At 42.0% G+C, this 18189-nt stretch overlaps 1 protein-coding gene across 2 annotated transcripts in view; it reads right to left on the bottom strand.

The window, feature by feature from the left end:
* LOC137328465 (dihydropyrimidinase-related protein 1-like) overlaps positions 1–18189 on the bottom strand; it is a 48598-nt gene that overhangs the window by 28797 nt on the left and 1612 nt on the right. For both annotated transcript variants that reach the window (XM_067994340.1, XM_067994339.1), the window contains exons 2-3: positions 6191–6279; positions 1268–1452 (exon numbers count right to left, since the gene is read on the bottom strand). In XM_067994340.1, coding sequence (XP_067850441.1) covers positions 1268–1452; positions 6191–6279 — 274 coding nt within the window. The remainder of the gene's footprint in view (positions 1–1267; positions 1453–6190; positions 6280–18189) is intronic.

Genomic DNA, 18189 nt, shown 5'->3' with positions numbered 1-18189 from the left:
AAAGTGCTGGTTAAGGCTTCAGCTATCCTAAAAAAAAATTGGAATTGTTGCAGCAAACAAAAAATTTATAATCAATTACAAGGACACCCCATCAAAGCTGCAGCATTTTCTTCCAAGAGGCTACTTCTGCCTAGGTCAACAATTCCAGGCAAGCACGCCTGCATTACTACAGCAGCTAGGAAGGTGGAAATGACAGGATGTATGATGAACAATGTCATTATGCCATTATTTGTCTAGCTTGGCAAGGTGGGGGGGGGGGGGAGTTCATTTCTTTGACCTGCCCCGCACTTCCAGCAGACAGCTCTGGATGTTAGGGGCAAATAGGCACTCCACTCCATCCAGCACTGCCATGCGGATAACGACAGAAAATATGTCATATTCCGTCATCTGCGTAGCGGTTCAATATTCCCAACCATATATCCGCCTACATTCAACAGGCCCTGGCACTTCTGGTGGGAATTCCCAGAAACTGGTGGGAGCGTGTGGGGAGCCAATAGATCAACTCAGCATTCTGCTGGAGATAAGCTAGCTCCCCAGTGAAACGCTTGTAGAAAATCTAGGCTTTTGTGTGGACAGTGCCCTTGTAGTGACATGATGAATAGCACGGCCTATATTCAGAGTACAGAGTTCTCAAATTCATTCATCATTACGACACATTTCTACAGTACGAAAACAAAACAGTACTGACAAGCAACAATATAGTGTATATGCGTTATAATATGTCGCACTTTGTGACAATTCTGATAGTTCATTTTTTTCCCCTTAATTCAACTGTAAAGAAAAATCCAGGGAAGTGGAAAATACAGGGACAAAATAGAAAAAACAAGGTGAAGACAGCAATGTGCCAAAAAGAGCGAGAGCAGAGAAGGAAATAAATGAAAGCAAGGCATTGGTGCATTATCAGCTTTGAGGGACATAAAAAAGTGTTTCACTTGAATTAACTCCAACGAATAACATAATTGCAAAAATAGCACTTTATTCCAACCACAGTACAATAATTAACCTAGCAATCAGCTCATAATTTGCTGGTAAATCTGCTGTGGTTATTTCTCACAATTTTGATTCAAAGAAATATCATTAGGTCGAGCAGCAGATGCACCGTGCATTACTGCCATTAATGTAATCCATTATAACTAGATTATATGTCACATGATGTTAGCATGCACCAGTAACTTACTGAACAGAGGGTTCTCATTTCAGTGTCATGCATTAACACACTGATGCTCCACTGGAGAGAATGGTGGGGGAGGGAAGGTACATTTCTTACTTATCATCGTAGTTCCTCCTGCCAAGGCTGCCTTTGTTCCTTGAAAGAAGTCATCTACACTAGTGGTGTTCATGTAGGGTTTCAGCAAATAAGTGTTTGCATCGATTCCTCCAGGGATAACCATCCTGCCATTTGCCTCAATGGTTTTCACACCAGCGGGAACATTTAGATTGTCCCCTATTTGTCTGGGAGATAAAAAGGATCACAAATTATAACATATTCTAGCACAAAATTCAGAATCCCTTTCAAAGATAATCTTAAATAAACAATCACCGTTGACAAAGGATGTAGGTTTTGATTTAAAGGAAGATGCAATTGTTAATTTTGGTTGAAATCGTGTTCATACACAATTCTTTTGCCAGCTATTTTCTCAGCCCATCTTGCGACGCATTATTATGACACACTGCCAGGGGCTGCGGGTATCAAGCAGGCAGACTACATCATGTGCTGTAGAATGCTGAAACGGCAGACAAGGACGCGAAAAACTCTCCGAATTTCAGGCCGGGGGGCAGACCAAGTCCAGTAAGTGGTAGGGATGCGACATTATGGGGTAGCCGCATTGGGAACCAGGACAAAGGTCAGGCATAGTCAGTGGAGTGGCAGGCAGGCATGCACACAGGAGCTCAGTGGTGGTTTAAAAGATTTTTTAAAAAAACATTAAAATGCAACAACGAGCTGCAGGTGTCTTATATCTTAATATTAAAAGGTTAATTTTAAATGAAGCTGTTAGTCAAGGATGCTGCCAACAAGTCTCACAGTAGACAGAGGTAAAAATCCAATTAAATGTTTAATTTTGCAGGGGAAAAGGGAGCCACGAGGTTAATAAGGGATAAAAATTAAAATTTAAAAGTGTTGCAAAGTTGAAATTTAAAGCAAAAACTTATCCGAAACAAAAAACAAGATGGTGGATGGAGCGATGGCTGTTAACATTCCCAGAGAGGGACTGTAAAGATGTTCATACACTGGGCACAAAGTGGTCAGATTGTGTAATTATAGTGTGACTCATTTACAAAGGTGAATAACATTATAAAAGTGGACACAGAAATATATAATAGGAGAAAGTTGACATTAAAAATATAACAAAAGTAAGTCGAGTGGTGCAGGCAAGAAGTGCACTCAGGAATAAGATTTTTAATATTATAGATATAAATAAAATACTTTCTCTGGACCTGCACCAAAATACAGTGAATCCTATTTAGTTAGGTTTTCACATTTTTAAGTTTATTTAATTTTCTGCCCGCTATTTTATGTCTCCCCAAGCTACATCTCGTTTCTCCATCAAATAAGAGGACCTGCCTCAGACCTATGGCTCTTGAGCTGACCACCTCTTCATTTAACATTGGTATGGCGTTAAACGCTGTGTGAGCAGGTAGCAGGTTATTCTACCTTGCCTTCTCTGCTATCTGCTCGGACAAAACAGAGTTCTGTACATTTGTACTTAAATAAGCATGCTGAACTCTGCTCACTGGCCTCCAATTGCTGGTACAATTTCTAATGTTAGAAAACAGCCAAAGCAATGGTTTGGCTCTTTCTAAAACTAGAAACTTAAGGGTGGGCCAAATGAACTATGTGAGCTGAGTTTTTTTAAAGTTTATAAAGTTGGCTTCACACAAATTTCAATATAGGGTAAGCTAGTGCAAACACAAAGGAGTGTAAAACTCCATTCTCCAATTGGTCTCACACCTGGGCCTAAATTTTAACCCCACGAACGGATGGGTTGGGGGCAGGTGGGAAGGTAAAAATTGTAAAAAAAACTAAAGCCTGACCCCAACTTGCCCCCAACCTACTCACTGCCGGTTTTAACGGAGGTGGGACGAGGGGTGAGCGACCAACCCGCTCTTAGGAGGCGGGTCAGCAGCAAAAGTTTTCAAGGAGGCTGCAGGCCTCCATTTTTACAGCTTTTTTTAATTTTTAACTCCTGAGGGCCAGGATTCCTGGGCCTTCTGCTTCACGCCACGTGAGAGGAAGCGAAAAGGCCCGAAACAGCAGGTAGGTGCCTTTATTGCATTGTTTGTGGGCCCGGAGGAGCTGGAGTGCTGCCCCCAGGCCCAACAAGCCTACAGTGACACCATCCCCCCACAATCTCGGAGCACCCCACTCCCCGACTCCCGACTCCCGACTCCCCCCGATTGCTCCCAACCCCTGACCCAATCCCCTCCCCCCCCATGACCGGTCCACCACCACCCACCCCCCCCCATCTAAGCCTTACCTGCTCGCATCCGCTTCCTGGCTCTTCTCCCGTCCGACTGTCAGCCAGCCTGTCAATGAGGCTGGTCTGTCGGGCGGGAAAGGGACTAAAAAAAAGATGTCCTGACGTCAAATGCAACACTGCAGAGACCACTTCACAGCAACTCAAGCTGTGCACTATTAGGCATGTACAAATGCAGCTTCCAATTTTCTCTCCCTCTGAGGGAGCACATGGTCTTCAGTTGGCATCATCCCCTGATGTCACAGGGAAGATGTGGAGAGTTATGCATTGACCGGAGGGGTCATTTTTACTTCCAATGTCTGGGCGGTAATCTGGCGCAGTGGAGCACCCGCTCATTGATATCAATGGGATTAAAATCCGGCGGGTTCTACAATGAGCAGGTGATCCACTTCCACTAGATTACCGCCCAGGTAGTGAAGGTGAAAACCTCTTCCCCCACACTGTGACTTACTATTCAAAGGTACTATGTAACTGAACCTGAATAAAACACTTCCACCCCTTGTATAACTACAAAGCACAGGTAAACATTAAATATTCAGCTGCTTCATCAATGACCTTCCCTCCATCATAAGGTAAGAAATGGGGATGTTCGCTGATGATTGCACAGTGTTCCGTTCCATTCGCAACCCCTCAGATAATGAAGCAGTCAGAGCCTGCATGCAGCAAGACCTGGACAACATCCAGGCTTGGGCTCATAATTGGCAAGTAACATTCGCGCCAGATAAGTGCCAGGCAATGACAATCTCCAACAAGAGAGAATCTAACCACCTCCCCTTGACATTCAATGGCATTAACATCGACGAATCCCCCACCATCAACATCCTGGAGTCACCATTGACCAGAAACTTAATTGGACCAGCCATATAAATACTGTGGCTACAAGAGCAGGTCAGAGGCTGGGTATTCTGCGGCGAGTGACTCACCTCCTGACTCCCCAGAGCCTTTCCACCATCTACAAGGCACAAGTCAGGAGTGTGATGGAATACTCTCCACTTGCTTGGATGAGTGCAGCTCCAACAACAATCAAGAAGCTTGACATCATCCAAGATAAAGCAGCCCGCTTGATTGGCACCCCATCCACCACCCTAAACATTCACTCCCTTCACCACCGGCACACTGTGGCTGCAGTGTGTACCATCCACAGGATGCACTGCAGCAACTCGCCAAGGCTTCTTTGACTGCACCTCCCAAACCCACAACCTCTACCACCTAGAAGGACAAGAGCAGCAGGCACATGGGAACAACACCACCTGCACGTTCCCCTCCAAGTCACACACCATCCCGACTTGGAAATATATCGCCGTTCCTTCATCGTCGCTGAGTCAAAATCCTGGAACTCCCTTCCTAACAGCACTGTGGGAGAACCTTCACCACACGGACTGCAGCGGTTCAAGAAGGCGGCTCACCACCACCTTCTCAAGGGCAATTAGGATGGGCAATAAATGCCGGCCTCGCCAGCGACGCCCACGTCCCATGAACGAATAAAAAAAAAAATTCTTAGAAAAAGAAAGGATCTCTGGGCTGTACCAAGGTAGCTGATCTCAGCCAAGAGAGAAATTATAGCACAACAATTAGCTTCAGTGTCCCTGGTCTAAAGAAAAGTTTAAAAAAAAAACTCAACCGAAGTTCCGGGTTCTGATTACTATCCAGTCGCAGCTGCTGGAAGTGCGGGTGTGTAGATTTTAGGTGAGGGCACAGCAACTGTGATGCCCTCTGAATAACCTGCTGTCTGGACTCGTGCATAAAGACAGGCCACTCAGGGAAAGAACCAGTGTGCCCCTGCAACTGTACCCCAGCGAGAGTCAGTATCTTCAGGAGAAAAACTAAAAACAAAATGGTGTAACGTCGTCTTCACAAAGTAAAGATCTTTACTCATGAGTTGGCACGAGCATTATTTAACAGTTCTCACACGTGTGTTGGTATTTTTATGACTGTGGATTACTGAGGTGCATATTATTGTCTCATTGGTTACACATTCTCGAAAGATCTTTCATATTAATTCAAAACCTTTACAATTTAGTTGATTTTAAAAATGTCTCAGATGGGCTGAAGTAGTGGATTATTAGTGATTTTTGGAGGTTTGCAGCAGGTATCAAGGACTATCTGAACTTGACCCAGTTATGTTACCCAAAGGAATAGCCCTAGCTTATCCTAACACTGTAACATGGTTCACTTTCCTGTTGTAAGACTTGAAAAATCAAACCAAAACGGTGCCAGCCTAACAAAAAACTTCTTGCTCGCCTTGTACAACTCCACCAAGGATTCTAGTTCTTCAGCAACATCTCATCACAAAAAAAATTAGGTTACATTTTCAGCAATGAAAAGCAATCTCAAATAAGCCTAGATCTAACCACAAACCCAACCCAATTAAACTAAATAACACGTGAAAGGCTGGAAATTACTGTTGGTAAAATTGGCAGCTGAAAGCTTAACATGTTTATGTTCCTCCGTCACTGTCTTAACAGAGGAGTTAACCTGCTTATTTTTGCAAATGACCATCAGAATTTAGATGCTGGTTCAGGCTTAGGTTTTCAGTGTGCACACAGGCCTGTAATGTACTCCCTACCCATTGCTAATATCCACAATATTTCACATCTTCAAGATTATTATTTAGATTTATATTTCTTAGCAATTTACTTTGGGCAATACAAATTCATTTGCACCCGCTACCATAAAATACCACAACCATTTGTAAGCTTGGCCTCAATGCTTACCTTATTATTCCATCTTCTAGATAAATATCGGCATAACAGGACTGGTCATCATTGATGATCCTCCCACCTTTAATAAGAATTCGATCACTCTGTAAAGGAAACATAAATGACCAAACCCATGAGTACAAGATAAAAAAAATGTTTTACGCCAAATTAACGGGCTAAAGTCACAGCATTAAAAAGAAGGTTGCCTCAGAGTAAATTAAATCACAATTATTCACAGTTTGGAAAGATACATTAATGGATATTTGGAGGTAATTTACAGAAAGTAGTATATTTGGGATCAAACTGGGTCTGCGTAGGAATGGGGCCAGCTGTGGTAATTGCACAATCCAATAGCCAGCCCATATTCACTGTCTAGGCTCATACCTAAAGAAAGGCCATTTGGGAGAGACACCCTAACCCTTAGAGGAGAAAAAGACAGAATATTGGATAAAAAACACAGAAAATTGGATTAAAAGTATCAGGACATACGCATATACAAGTTCCTGTACAAACTCAAATACTTTCAGAGGGCGGATACACCTGTGATTCATCAGCAATTGTCCATTATTTTATATAATGCAGTAAACACAGTTTAGTTTTCTTACTTGCATTGCAACAGATCCTTCTCTTGGTAGATGAAGGCCACAGTCATAACTAATACATAATCTTGGCCTGCTTATGGAGAAGCCTTGTGATTTTACACTGACAAGTATAAGTGTTGTGGAAACTCATTCCCTCATGTTATGTCATATTAGCCCTATTTTTTATTTGTTAATTTTCATGGCCAGCAGGTTACACAGAATGAAACTCACTGTGTGGCATCATCTGGCAATTTAATATGCTTTGGAACTATCCCAACTGTATACAATAGATTGATGAGTTTCCTTGAGAAAACCTTGACGATGAGCTTACCTTCTGTGCCAGCACTGTGTTTTGGAAACCATTCCATATGTGGCAATGCCCATAAGACAAGCTGATACTAAAAATCTTTCTGATCACACAGAAGACCACATTGTGCAGTTAGAAACATCAGCAAGAGCCCAGCTCAACTAAGTAGCTGTCAAGTATGGAGGAAATACCCATGATATAGCATATTAATTGCAATTTAAGAAACATGCAGAAGTTGGACCTTAAAATCTGAAACCATTTTCTAAATCAGTTTATTACCACGGCAAACCTTTGACCTATAAACCAAAAGATAACAAAGTCCTAATATTTTCCCTACAGATTGCTTTTAGATGCTTAGCAAATGGAAATTACTTCCTGATATTTGATTACTACTTTAGTCAGTTTTACCAATGCGGGTAGAAGCTAGAAATGTAAACAAGTACCAGCCATCTCCCATGGAGCAGCTTATGGGAAGATGGAGGAAACAGGGTTTTATAAAGTGGATGTCTTGTGGCATTGCTTTCACTGATTTGGAGGATGCACGTTTTATGTAATGTAACATAGAATATATTATCAGCGCACTGATTTACATGACTATTAAGTGAAATTGCATTTTGATTACATAATACTGTGGCAGTGTTAACAGTACTTTTGGACTTGAGTTTTGTGAGTATGCTTGTTAGCATAGAAATTGGAAAAACTGTGGAAAAGAAGCTGATGGTTTGGAAGCAGTGGTGGGGGGGGGCATCATAGGGTATCTGAGGCTTTGGGAGAGGGTTGTGTAGGTCTGTAAGTAGCGGAAAATGCATTTGTGAGGTATGCAAGAATTGGTCAGGGGACAGTGGGATATGAGAGTACTGGGAGGAGGATCTTATGGTCTGTTACTGGTGGGTGCTGGTATGTGGTGGTGCTGGGAAGGAGCTCCTAAAGCCTTGGAGTACTGGGATGGGTGCTGGGGTCCAGTAGCTGAGGTCTGGGAACATCATGATTGAAGGCAATTTAGGGATATTGAATGACTGAGTGTGGCATTTCAAAAGTCTGCCAATGCTGAGAGGCCTGGGATCTGGCAGTGTAAAGGAACAAGAGTGTCTGGAAAGACTGAAGGGGAGAGAATGGAAGGGAATTGAGGCTGTGACCTTTCCTTTATTCCTTCCTTGACCTCTTCCTAATGACAGCCAGTGTGTAAGTTGTTTAAAGCACTTAGTGTGCACTTTTAGAGTAATTTCCAACTTTGCGTTTTTAGCCAGGCACCTCACCCCGGAGCATACATTGATAATTCAATCTCATATTGCTCACAATTTTCTGGCCATCAGAAAAATCACAAGCAATGCATAACTAAATTTCCAATATGGTCTCTCAACAGGCAGGATTCCTCACCTGGGACGTGAAGTAGCAAAAAAAACTCCTTTAATCTATTTGCTGACATATGATTGGCAAAACCTCAGAACCCACACCGAGCACTTTAATCTACTAAGAGCCTGTTCTCAGCTCAATGCAAACAAACCTGCAGAAGGGAGCAGTAAGAGTTGGCTTAGGTGAGAGGCCCAATGTGAGATAGAGAATAGCTTGGGTGAAACCCCCAATGCAGCACACAGGAAAGAAGAGAGGGTAGGAAGGAAATCAGTCAGCTTGAGTGAGAGACTAAAGGGGCACGTACAGAGGGGGGGGGGCGCCACTACCTTGGAGACAGATAATATTCATTTAAAAAAATGCCAGTACAATAAAAAGAAACTGGCCCACTTCCTCCTTGAGTGGATTCTTGTAGAATCCCCTTATAAGTGTCTGTATTCATTGAGAATTCTCATCTTGTTTGCTTTGAAACACAATGCCGGTATCTACCATGGACTGTGTAGTAATCTTGCCCCCAGAAAGGCCACTTCCAACCACGAAATTACTAATGTTTCCAATATTATGGAATTGCCAGTCAGATATGGTAACATGTCCTAATATATGGTCTTGACTCTTACCAAAACTCTAATGGAAGATCAATGAGTATGAATAATCTATTTTTTAAACATTCTTCAGTAAGTCTGATTGACCCTTTTGATGACCTGATAGAGGTCTTTAAAATTATGAAGGGGTTCTATAACATAAACGTAGAGAAGATATTTACACTTGAGGGAAGTCCAAAACTAGAGGCCATAAATATAAGATGGTCACTAATAAATCCAATGAGGAATTCAGGATGAACTTCTTTACCCAGAGTGTGGTGAAAATGTGGAACTCGCTACCACATGGAGTAGCTGAGGTGATTAGCATAGATGCATTTAAGCGGAGGCGGGATAAGTACATGAAGGAAAAAGGAATAGAAGGATATGTTGATAGAGTGAGATGAAGTAAAGTGGGAAGAGGCTCGTGTGGAGCATAAACACCGGCGTAGACCTGTTGGGCCGAATGGCCTGTTTCTGTGCCATAAACTTTTACGTAATTTTGTGCAATATGCTTATTACGTTACTTCATTGAATGTTCAGAAGTTTTTTTTGGAAGGTAAAGGGGCAGGAAATACAAAAATAATTCACCCATGGACATAAACCTACCCTCTTGCAAACTTTACAAAAATATTTCTAAAAATAAGGAGCTCTAATAATTCCAGGCATATCTGGTCGCATAATGCTGTTGCAGCAGCAACTCCCTATCCTAATCTCCACCATTACTGCACATTATACAATATTCCAATAATAATTATGTAACTCATATGCAGGAGAATTTTAGTGATAATCATGAAACTATCTTAACCTAAGTAACAAGCTTGAGCCACAACTGTAATTCTCATCTGTGAAATCACAGCACACAATGCAGCAAGTCTCCAATTGGATACTCCAACAGTTGTCATGCAAGAAATGTAACTGAATCCTAAATTCCATAATTCCAATCTAAGCACAAACCAAAATAGATAGTTTGGAATGTCTCTCTATAATGCAGTACAAATTTTACATTTTCATTTGAAACCTAGATTGTGAAATTATGAGCTGGATTCTAAACTCTGAAATTAATATTCTGGCACAACATTAATTCTTCAATATCTACATCAAAGCACAACCCCCTCATTTTCAACCCATCCCTGTTCTACTGGATTGATGGTCATCATAATGAAGCATTCAACCTGGTATAGAACTGTGATAAATTCAGACAACTTCATGTATCAGATCAACTTTAGAATTTGATGTAGTTATTTGACCTGTCAGTGACAAGTTCTTGATTAACTGGGCTTTCCACAAAACATGCACAACCACATAGGGAACATTCCATAAACACATATAACTGGGCTTTCTGCATTCATGCAACTTTGTGTTGGAAGAAGGGCACGAAGGGTCCTTAAAAATGTGCCTCAACCTTAAAAGAACCTACAGCAGAGGTTTCCAAACTACAGCTTGTGGACTACATGTGGCCCCTGAACCCAGGCAGCACTGTACTATTTGTGGCTTTACTTCTTATTTGGTGATATAACTTGTTTGAATTTTCTGGACTTTTGGAAAGTGCTTTGCCTCATTGATAGATAAATTCTAAATCAGAACATGAAGTTCTATTATATCAGCAATTTGAGATTAATAGGAATTTGGATTTAATATTTATTGGGTAAATTCACCAATCTTATGTTCGCAGCAGGAAACTACACTCAAAGGGAATTCAAAGTATCAGGGCTACAATGTTGTAGTCCTATCTCTGACCCATGCTCTCTTCAAATGTGCTTCCTGTTGGGAGCACAAAATTGATGGATTTACCTTTATATGTGACCTGCAGCTAAGTGGCCCTCAAAGTCAAAAAGTTTGGACTCTACTTAACTACATTTCACGCACAAGTAATTTTTTTAGTATCTATGAATGAGACTGATGATTAGCAATACTAGTTAGTGCTAGTTTGACGGTGTGGGTTAATCCCGTCTACGAATGGTTAATGCTGCCCAAACCCCATTTCGTCAAGGTTTTCTTACGGCCAGAGAAGACTTTCAACACATTATTCTAGGATGAATTCAAACCCAAACTGCAGCAGGGTAGGACAGTTTGCTGCTCACTGCACCATTACAGCAGCTATCTTTGCCAAATATACTCTGTAACTCTGATGTGCATTGTGCCTGCACTGCATTTTCTTGCACAGTTTGTGAATTTTATAAATTAATTTAGATGAAGATACTCGGTTCATGCTGTGGTTATTTTAGTTTAGTCATGGATCAGAGTGGTTTTCAGCATACCTATATAAATGATGTGGTAATAATCATCAGTTCTGAATATGGAAGAGTGAACATCTTCAGGGTTATTGCCAAAAATAATGAAACTTTTTTTTGTCAATATATAGAACATATAGCAAAGAGTAACAAAACTCTTGTTTAAACGAGACCCAGGCAGCATCATACAATTTAATAATAGGTCGTCAGCATTCATCACTTCTCGGTACTTCTTAATGCAGACTTTTATCTTGTACAATTATTTTTCCCATTTCTACTATTGTAAAAATTGATAATTAAAAATTAGCACAATTAACAGCAAATCAGATGTTCCAGCGATTGACTGTAAGAACTGCACAGTAACATTCACACATTTCCCAGGAGAGTACAAGGTCATTCAGGTGCAATTCATGGGGTAGTTAAAAAGCTAGTGTATGTAATTGGTGGCCCCTGTAATTCTGGTTTCAGTGAGCATTGCTTCATAGTGCTTTCAGTAAGGTGAGATTCCTTAGTTTGGATTGATCGACAGTTGTTAGGTCATGAGTTATTTAGAGTTTTAATTAGTCAGCTCCATATAGTCAAGAAAGCACCATCACATAAACATAACTCTAGTTGCCCATTTTTGATTAGCTATGAGTCATGAATGTTTTGCAGATTCAAATATTTGGTTCATAATTTCAATAATCGATATAATATCTCATTACCAAAAAGATAAGATGGTACCGCCAGCTGCCAACATTAATAAATAATACTGGTACAGAATAACCAAAAGATGGTGACTGCACTGCTCATATTCTAATGCAAAGAGTAAAACTGTAAGAAGCAAACCCAACATCATCAGTTATCCATCCTAAAAGTTGGTCTTTGCAACCACCTCAAAATGTCCATTCAAAACATTAGGGACTGCCACTCAGAAATCAAACAGTAACTCCAAACAAAATATTACAACACTAATTTATTGTAACTTTTATTACAAATTAATTCATATTTCTTTTATAATATATACTATCACAGTGTATGGCAATACGTGCTTATTTAATAGCATCGCTTCCTTGGGTCAAGTAACAAGACTGTACCATTTTATTTTCCTGTATGTCTCCTCTTCTATTACTTGATGCAAAAATTACCATCTAAACACCTCCCATCTTGTTACAGCCTTCACACGTAGATTTCTGTTCAGTTATACCCAAATAGCAGGTACAAAGGGGGCATAACTAATCAGAACAATGGGTGTTACGCAAGATTTCCGCTCACTTAGTGTCCCCATCCAATTTTCCATTTGGGTTTTATACTGACACCAGAGCTCCAACTACTTTGATTAAAATTAGGCCCTAATTACATAACTTCGATATCCATACAATTTCCTGCATTTAAGTCAGTATAGCACTCAGTCCCATATTAAATGGGTAACCAGTTTGTTAGGGTGTACTGTTTATGGAAGTGCATCTAAAGAGCTCCATATTAATACTGTAGCAGCATTTTGCATCTATTCCTAGATCTTTTTTCCTGCATTTTCCTTGTTTCTTTCCTGTTTCTACCACCCAGAAATAGGCCATTCGAACCAACTGGTCTATGCCGGTGTTTATACTATACACGAGCCTCCTCCCACTCTAATTACCTCATCCCATCCTGCCCTCATATTCCTCTATTGCCTTCTCCCTCATGTATGCACCAAGTCTCCCCTTAAATGGGAATCAGGGGAAAACTCTCCAGTGGCTGGAGTCATACCTAGCACAAAGGAAGATGGTAGTGGTTGTTGGAGGCCAAACATCTCAGCCCTAGGACATTGCTGCAGGAGTTCCTCAGGGTAGTGTCCTTGGCCCAACCATCTTCAGCTGCTTCATCAATGACCTTCCCTCTATCATAAGGTCAGAAATGGGGATGTTCACTGATGATTGCACAGTGTTCAGTTCCATTCGCAACCCCTCAGATAATGAAGCAGTCCGTGCCCGCATGCAACAAGACCTGGACAATATCCAGGCTTGGGCTGATAAGTGGCAAGTAACATTCACGCCAGACAAGTGCCAGGCAATGACCATCTCTAACAAGAGAAAGTCTAACCACCTCCCCTTGACATTCAACAGCATTACCATCGCTGAATCCCCCACCATCAACATCCTAGGGGTCACCATTGACCAGAAACTTAACTGGACCAACCACATAAATACTGTGGCTACAAGAGCAGGTCAGAGGCTGGGTATTCTGCGGCGAGTGACTCACCTCCTGACTCCCCAAAGCCTTTCCACCATCTACAAGGCACAAGTCAGGAGTGTGATGGAATACTCTCCGCTTGCCTGGATGAGTGCAGCTCCAATAACACTCAAGAAGCTTGACATCATCTAGGACAAAGCAACCAACTTGATTGGCACCCCATCCACCACCCTAAACATTCACTCTCTTCACCACTGGCGCACCATGGCTGCAGTGTGTACCAGCCACAGGATGCACTGCAGCAACTCGCCGAGGCTTCAACAGCACCTCCCAAACCTGCGACCTCTACCATCTAGAAGGACAAGGGCAGCTGGCACATGGGAACAACACCACCTGCACATTCCCCTCCAAGTCACACACCATCCCGACTTGGAAATATATCGCCGTTCCTTCATCGTCGCTGGGTCAAAATCTTGGACTCCCTACCTAACAGTACTGTGAGAGAACCATCACCACACAGACTGCAGCAGGCCAAGAAGGCGGCTCACCACCACCTTCTCAAGGGCAATTAATGATGGGCAACAAATGCTGGCCTTGCCAGCAACGCCCACATCCCATGAACAAATATTTTTTTTAAATGAATCAATACTATCTGCTTCAACCATTCCATGTGGCAGCTAGTTCCACAATCTCACCACTCTCTTTTTAAAGACATTTCTCCTAAATTCTTTATTTGATCTGTTTATTTGAACACACTTAGAGTACTATGCACAGTTCTGGTCTCCATATTACAAAAAGGACATAGAGGCACTGGAGAAGATGCAAAAAAGATTTACAAGGATGATACCAGAACTGAGAGGTTATAACTTTCAGGAAAGATTGAACAGGCTGGGGCTCTTTTCTCTAGAAAAGAGAAGACTGATAGAAGTCTTTAAAATCATGAAGGGGTTCGATAGGGTAGATGTGTAGAAGATGTTTCCACTTGTGAGGGAGTCCAAAACTACGGGCTATAAATATAATAAACTGATAAATCCAATGAGGAATTCAGGAGAAAATTCTTTACTCAGAGTGGTTAAAATGTGGAACATGAAGTAGTTGAGGCCAATAGCATAGATGCATTTAAGGAGAAGCTAGATTGGTACATGAAGGAGAAAGGAGTAGAAGGATATGTTGATAGGGTGAGATGAAGTACAGTTGTAGGAGGCTTATGTGGAGCATAAACACCGGCATAGACCTGATCGGTAAAATAGCCTGTTTCTGTGTTGTAAATACTATGTAATACTATGTTAGTGGCTATTTTATATTCATGCCCCCTTGTTCTGGACTCACCCACAAGTGGAAACTGATTCTTCTCTTAGTCTTCTCTTTTCCAGAGAAAAAAGCCCCAGCCAGTTCAATCTTTCCTGATAATTACATCCTCTCACTTTCAGTAATATCCTTATAAATCTTGACAAGGAGGGATGACCCTTAACTCCTACTCTCTGTTTTGTAGCTATCTGTCAGTTATTCTGCTACCTGATTTCTGACTCCACATGATATGCCCTTTGTCATAGAGTCTCTTATGTGGCACCTTATCACAGGCCTTTTGGAAGTCTGTGTAGACCACATCCACTACATTTCCCTTGTCCACTCTTTCTGTTATTTCTTCAAATAATTCAGTAAGGTTGGTTAAATATGACCTTCCTTTTAGAAATCCTGCTTTTTTATTATATTTTCCATGTCTGATCTTTTTTCAAAGATTCTAGTATCTTTCCTACCACTGCCATTAAGGTAACTGGTCTGTAGTTCCCTGGATTAGTTCTATCTCCTTTTTTGAAGATAGGAATTACATTTGCTGTTTGCCAGTCCTCTGGCACTATTCCTTTTTCTCGTGAATTTTTATATATGGATACTAGTGTCTGTCCTATCTTTTCACTGGTTTCTTCTGCTATCCGTGGGTGCAACCAATATTTGCATTGTCATGCATGAGCCAAAATTTTCTGCAGCTCAATATTGACAAGACCAAAGCCATTCTGTTTGGCTCTTGCCAGAAACTCTGCACCTTAACCCTGAATCCCATCCTCCTCCCTGGCTGCTTGCTTAAGCTGAGCCCAACAGTGTCCAACTTTGTTACTCTGTTATAGCAAAACTGCTGACTTCACCTCAGAATGTCACCCATACCTGCCCCTACCTCACTTGCTATGCTGCTGAAACCCTCACCAATGCCTTTGTCAGCTCCAGGTACAACTTTACAACACACTCCTCACTGGTCTCCCAAGTTTCACCTCGCATAAAGTCAAACTCATCATCTATCCCAAATTAAGTCCCACTCAGTTATCACCCCATGGGATCGATTTTACAATGGTTGCAGGTTGGCAGTAGGGGGGTGAAGGTGCGCTTGGCAAACCTGCATGAACAAAACTGGCTGCCGTCAGGAGCTGAAACGCGAGGGGGGGGTCGCGAGAAAGACAGTGAGAGCGACGTCATCCGACGCTAGAACAGAAGACCGGGGGGGGGGGGGGGGGGGGGAGAGATCGGGGGGGGGGGTGAAGAGGGGGAAGATTGGGGGGGGGAAAGAGGGGGACATCAGAGCAGGAGCCATCGGATGCGAAGGTAGGTTCATTTAGTGTTTTCACTTCCTTCCATGGTTTTTTATTTAATTTATTTAGTTTCTTGTTCCCCGATCTGGCCCTTCATGCCTGGTTTCACCAGCTGTGAATCAGAAGTGGTGGGCAAGCCGCCCAAGTAAGTTAAAAATCTTTCTAAGTACTTAATCTGTCACAGGTAAAGTGCCTTAAGTACCTCAATGAGGGACATTTGGCTCTTTAGCTGTCATCCCGCCGACTTTAATTGCCAGCGGGACTTCCACATTTTCGGGTCACCTGCGCACACACAGGTGGGTCCCTGGGAAACTCAGAGGTCGACTTCCGAACCCGAACGGGATTTCCGCGATTTTCGGAGCCCCCCCCGTAATTGCCTCCTAAAATCACCCAGCATATCTTTGATTCCAGGTTAAAGGCCTCTCTTCACCCTAAATCTGCTACCACCTCTAGCCCTACTCCCCTGCTCTTCCAACTCTGATCTACTCCAGAACCCTTGTCTCTCCACTCCACCATTGGTGGAGAATCCTTCAACCATCTCTCCCCAGTATTCTGGAATTTTCTTTCAAATCCCTTCTTATTGTGCTTCTTACCCTCTTTAAAAGCCTCCTCACAAACTAATTCTTCAACCATAGCTTAAGTCCTCTCTAACCCCCTTCATGTGAAGCAGCTTGAGACATTTCACTACATTAAAAGGTGCTATGTCAAGACAAGTTTGAATGCTGTGAGAAATAAAAATAGTCTTGAGGGCATGTTACAAGGCTGAAACACACAGAGAGCTGGGAATGACTTGCAGTTTGCCCTTCCAGTTTGTGATACAGTATTATTCATTAATTGGGTTTCTAGCCTTTTGATATGCCTCAAACTGAATAATACTGTGTTCTAATGATACACCATAATTGTGATGTATCAGTACGAATTACAAAGTTGGACTGGAGAAGGGCGTCACCCCAGCTGTGAAACCTTCAGCCTTAACACCGACACTTTATCTATTGTCCTGCCTCAAATTCTGAAATTCAGTCACCATATTCATCAATCTTGATTGCTCATAAAGTCTACATACTCAGATCATATTTACAATACCCTCCAAAGAAACAATTGTAATACAAAATTCTTGATGACAGCACCACTGTTTGCGCCGGTCAATAACCAAATTGTGCTACGGAAGGGACTTTTGTTCCTCTGTCTGAGCTGGACCTGATCCAAGTCACCAGAGATGAAAGACTACTGTCCTGACACATTGTGCTATGCAGTTTCATATGAAAGGGAGTCTCCAGCAACCTATCAAAGAGCTGTCCAGGCTTATAAGCATATTAGAATGGTAATCACCCTGGTTAAATCTTATTTTCTGTAACTACTGGAAGCAACGTTACTTGCAAATATTACTTTAAACATCAATATAAAATAGGCTAATGCAATGCAAATATCCAAATTAACTCTATCAAACCCAATCGTTTGTGTAATTACGGTTTGACCCCTAGCTATGTCTCAATGATGGCGCTTTCTGCTTTGAAGATTTTTTTTGTCTCGATCGAACCCTTCCACCCCTCCCATTTTTAACAACTTTGACTCCTACTATCTTATATTTGCATTAACTCTTCATTCGCGAACATACGTCCAGTATTGTATAGTGTGCACGATATTAGCACCTTTTGTCCTTATTTCTGGAAATGGATTTCATGAAATGACTCCCTCTGATTAAATCAAGTCCGTTTCCCAATGTATCCAGGAGCCTGTAAAACCCTTCGGAGCCCGAAGTATTTTGTTGATCATTCAGATAAACCGCCGATCGTTATATAGATCACAAGTCTGTGCGGTCAGTATAACCAGGACAGCCCCTCCCCGATACTGTCTGAAACCTTTCGCTCACTCAATCACCACACAAAAAAAACCAAACACTTCTTGTTAAAAAAAGATAGTCGCTTATCAATTCAGACTGGAATCACCAATATGACAACCAGGCATTTAAAAAAAAAAGAAATAAAAGCTTGTGCTGCAGATGGTGGGATTGGCTTGAAACCACCAGCCCTCGCCGCCATAACGCCTGCAATGCCCAGCCATACTTCCGCTCGGATAAACCTGCTGCTCCCTTTTATTTCCCCTCACAAAGCACCGGCATGTGGTAGACACACACACACAGACAGACAGACAAGACGCTGGCGCGACGTTCTCTCCAGAAAGAAAGAGCTTACCGTTATGCGGTGCATATCCTTGCCGTCTCGGTAGGACATGTT

Source organism: Heptranchias perlo, chromosome 1 (genome assembly GCF_035084215.1).
Source record: "Heptranchias perlo isolate sHepPer1 chromosome 1, sHepPer1.hap1, whole genome shotgun sequence".
Taxonomy (NCBI): Eukaryota; Metazoa; Chordata; class Chondrichthyes; order Hexanchiformes; family Hexanchidae; genus Heptranchias; species Heptranchias perlo.
Note: the sequence above shows the minus strand (reverse complement) of the source record. Positions and strands in the feature narration are given on the sequence as shown.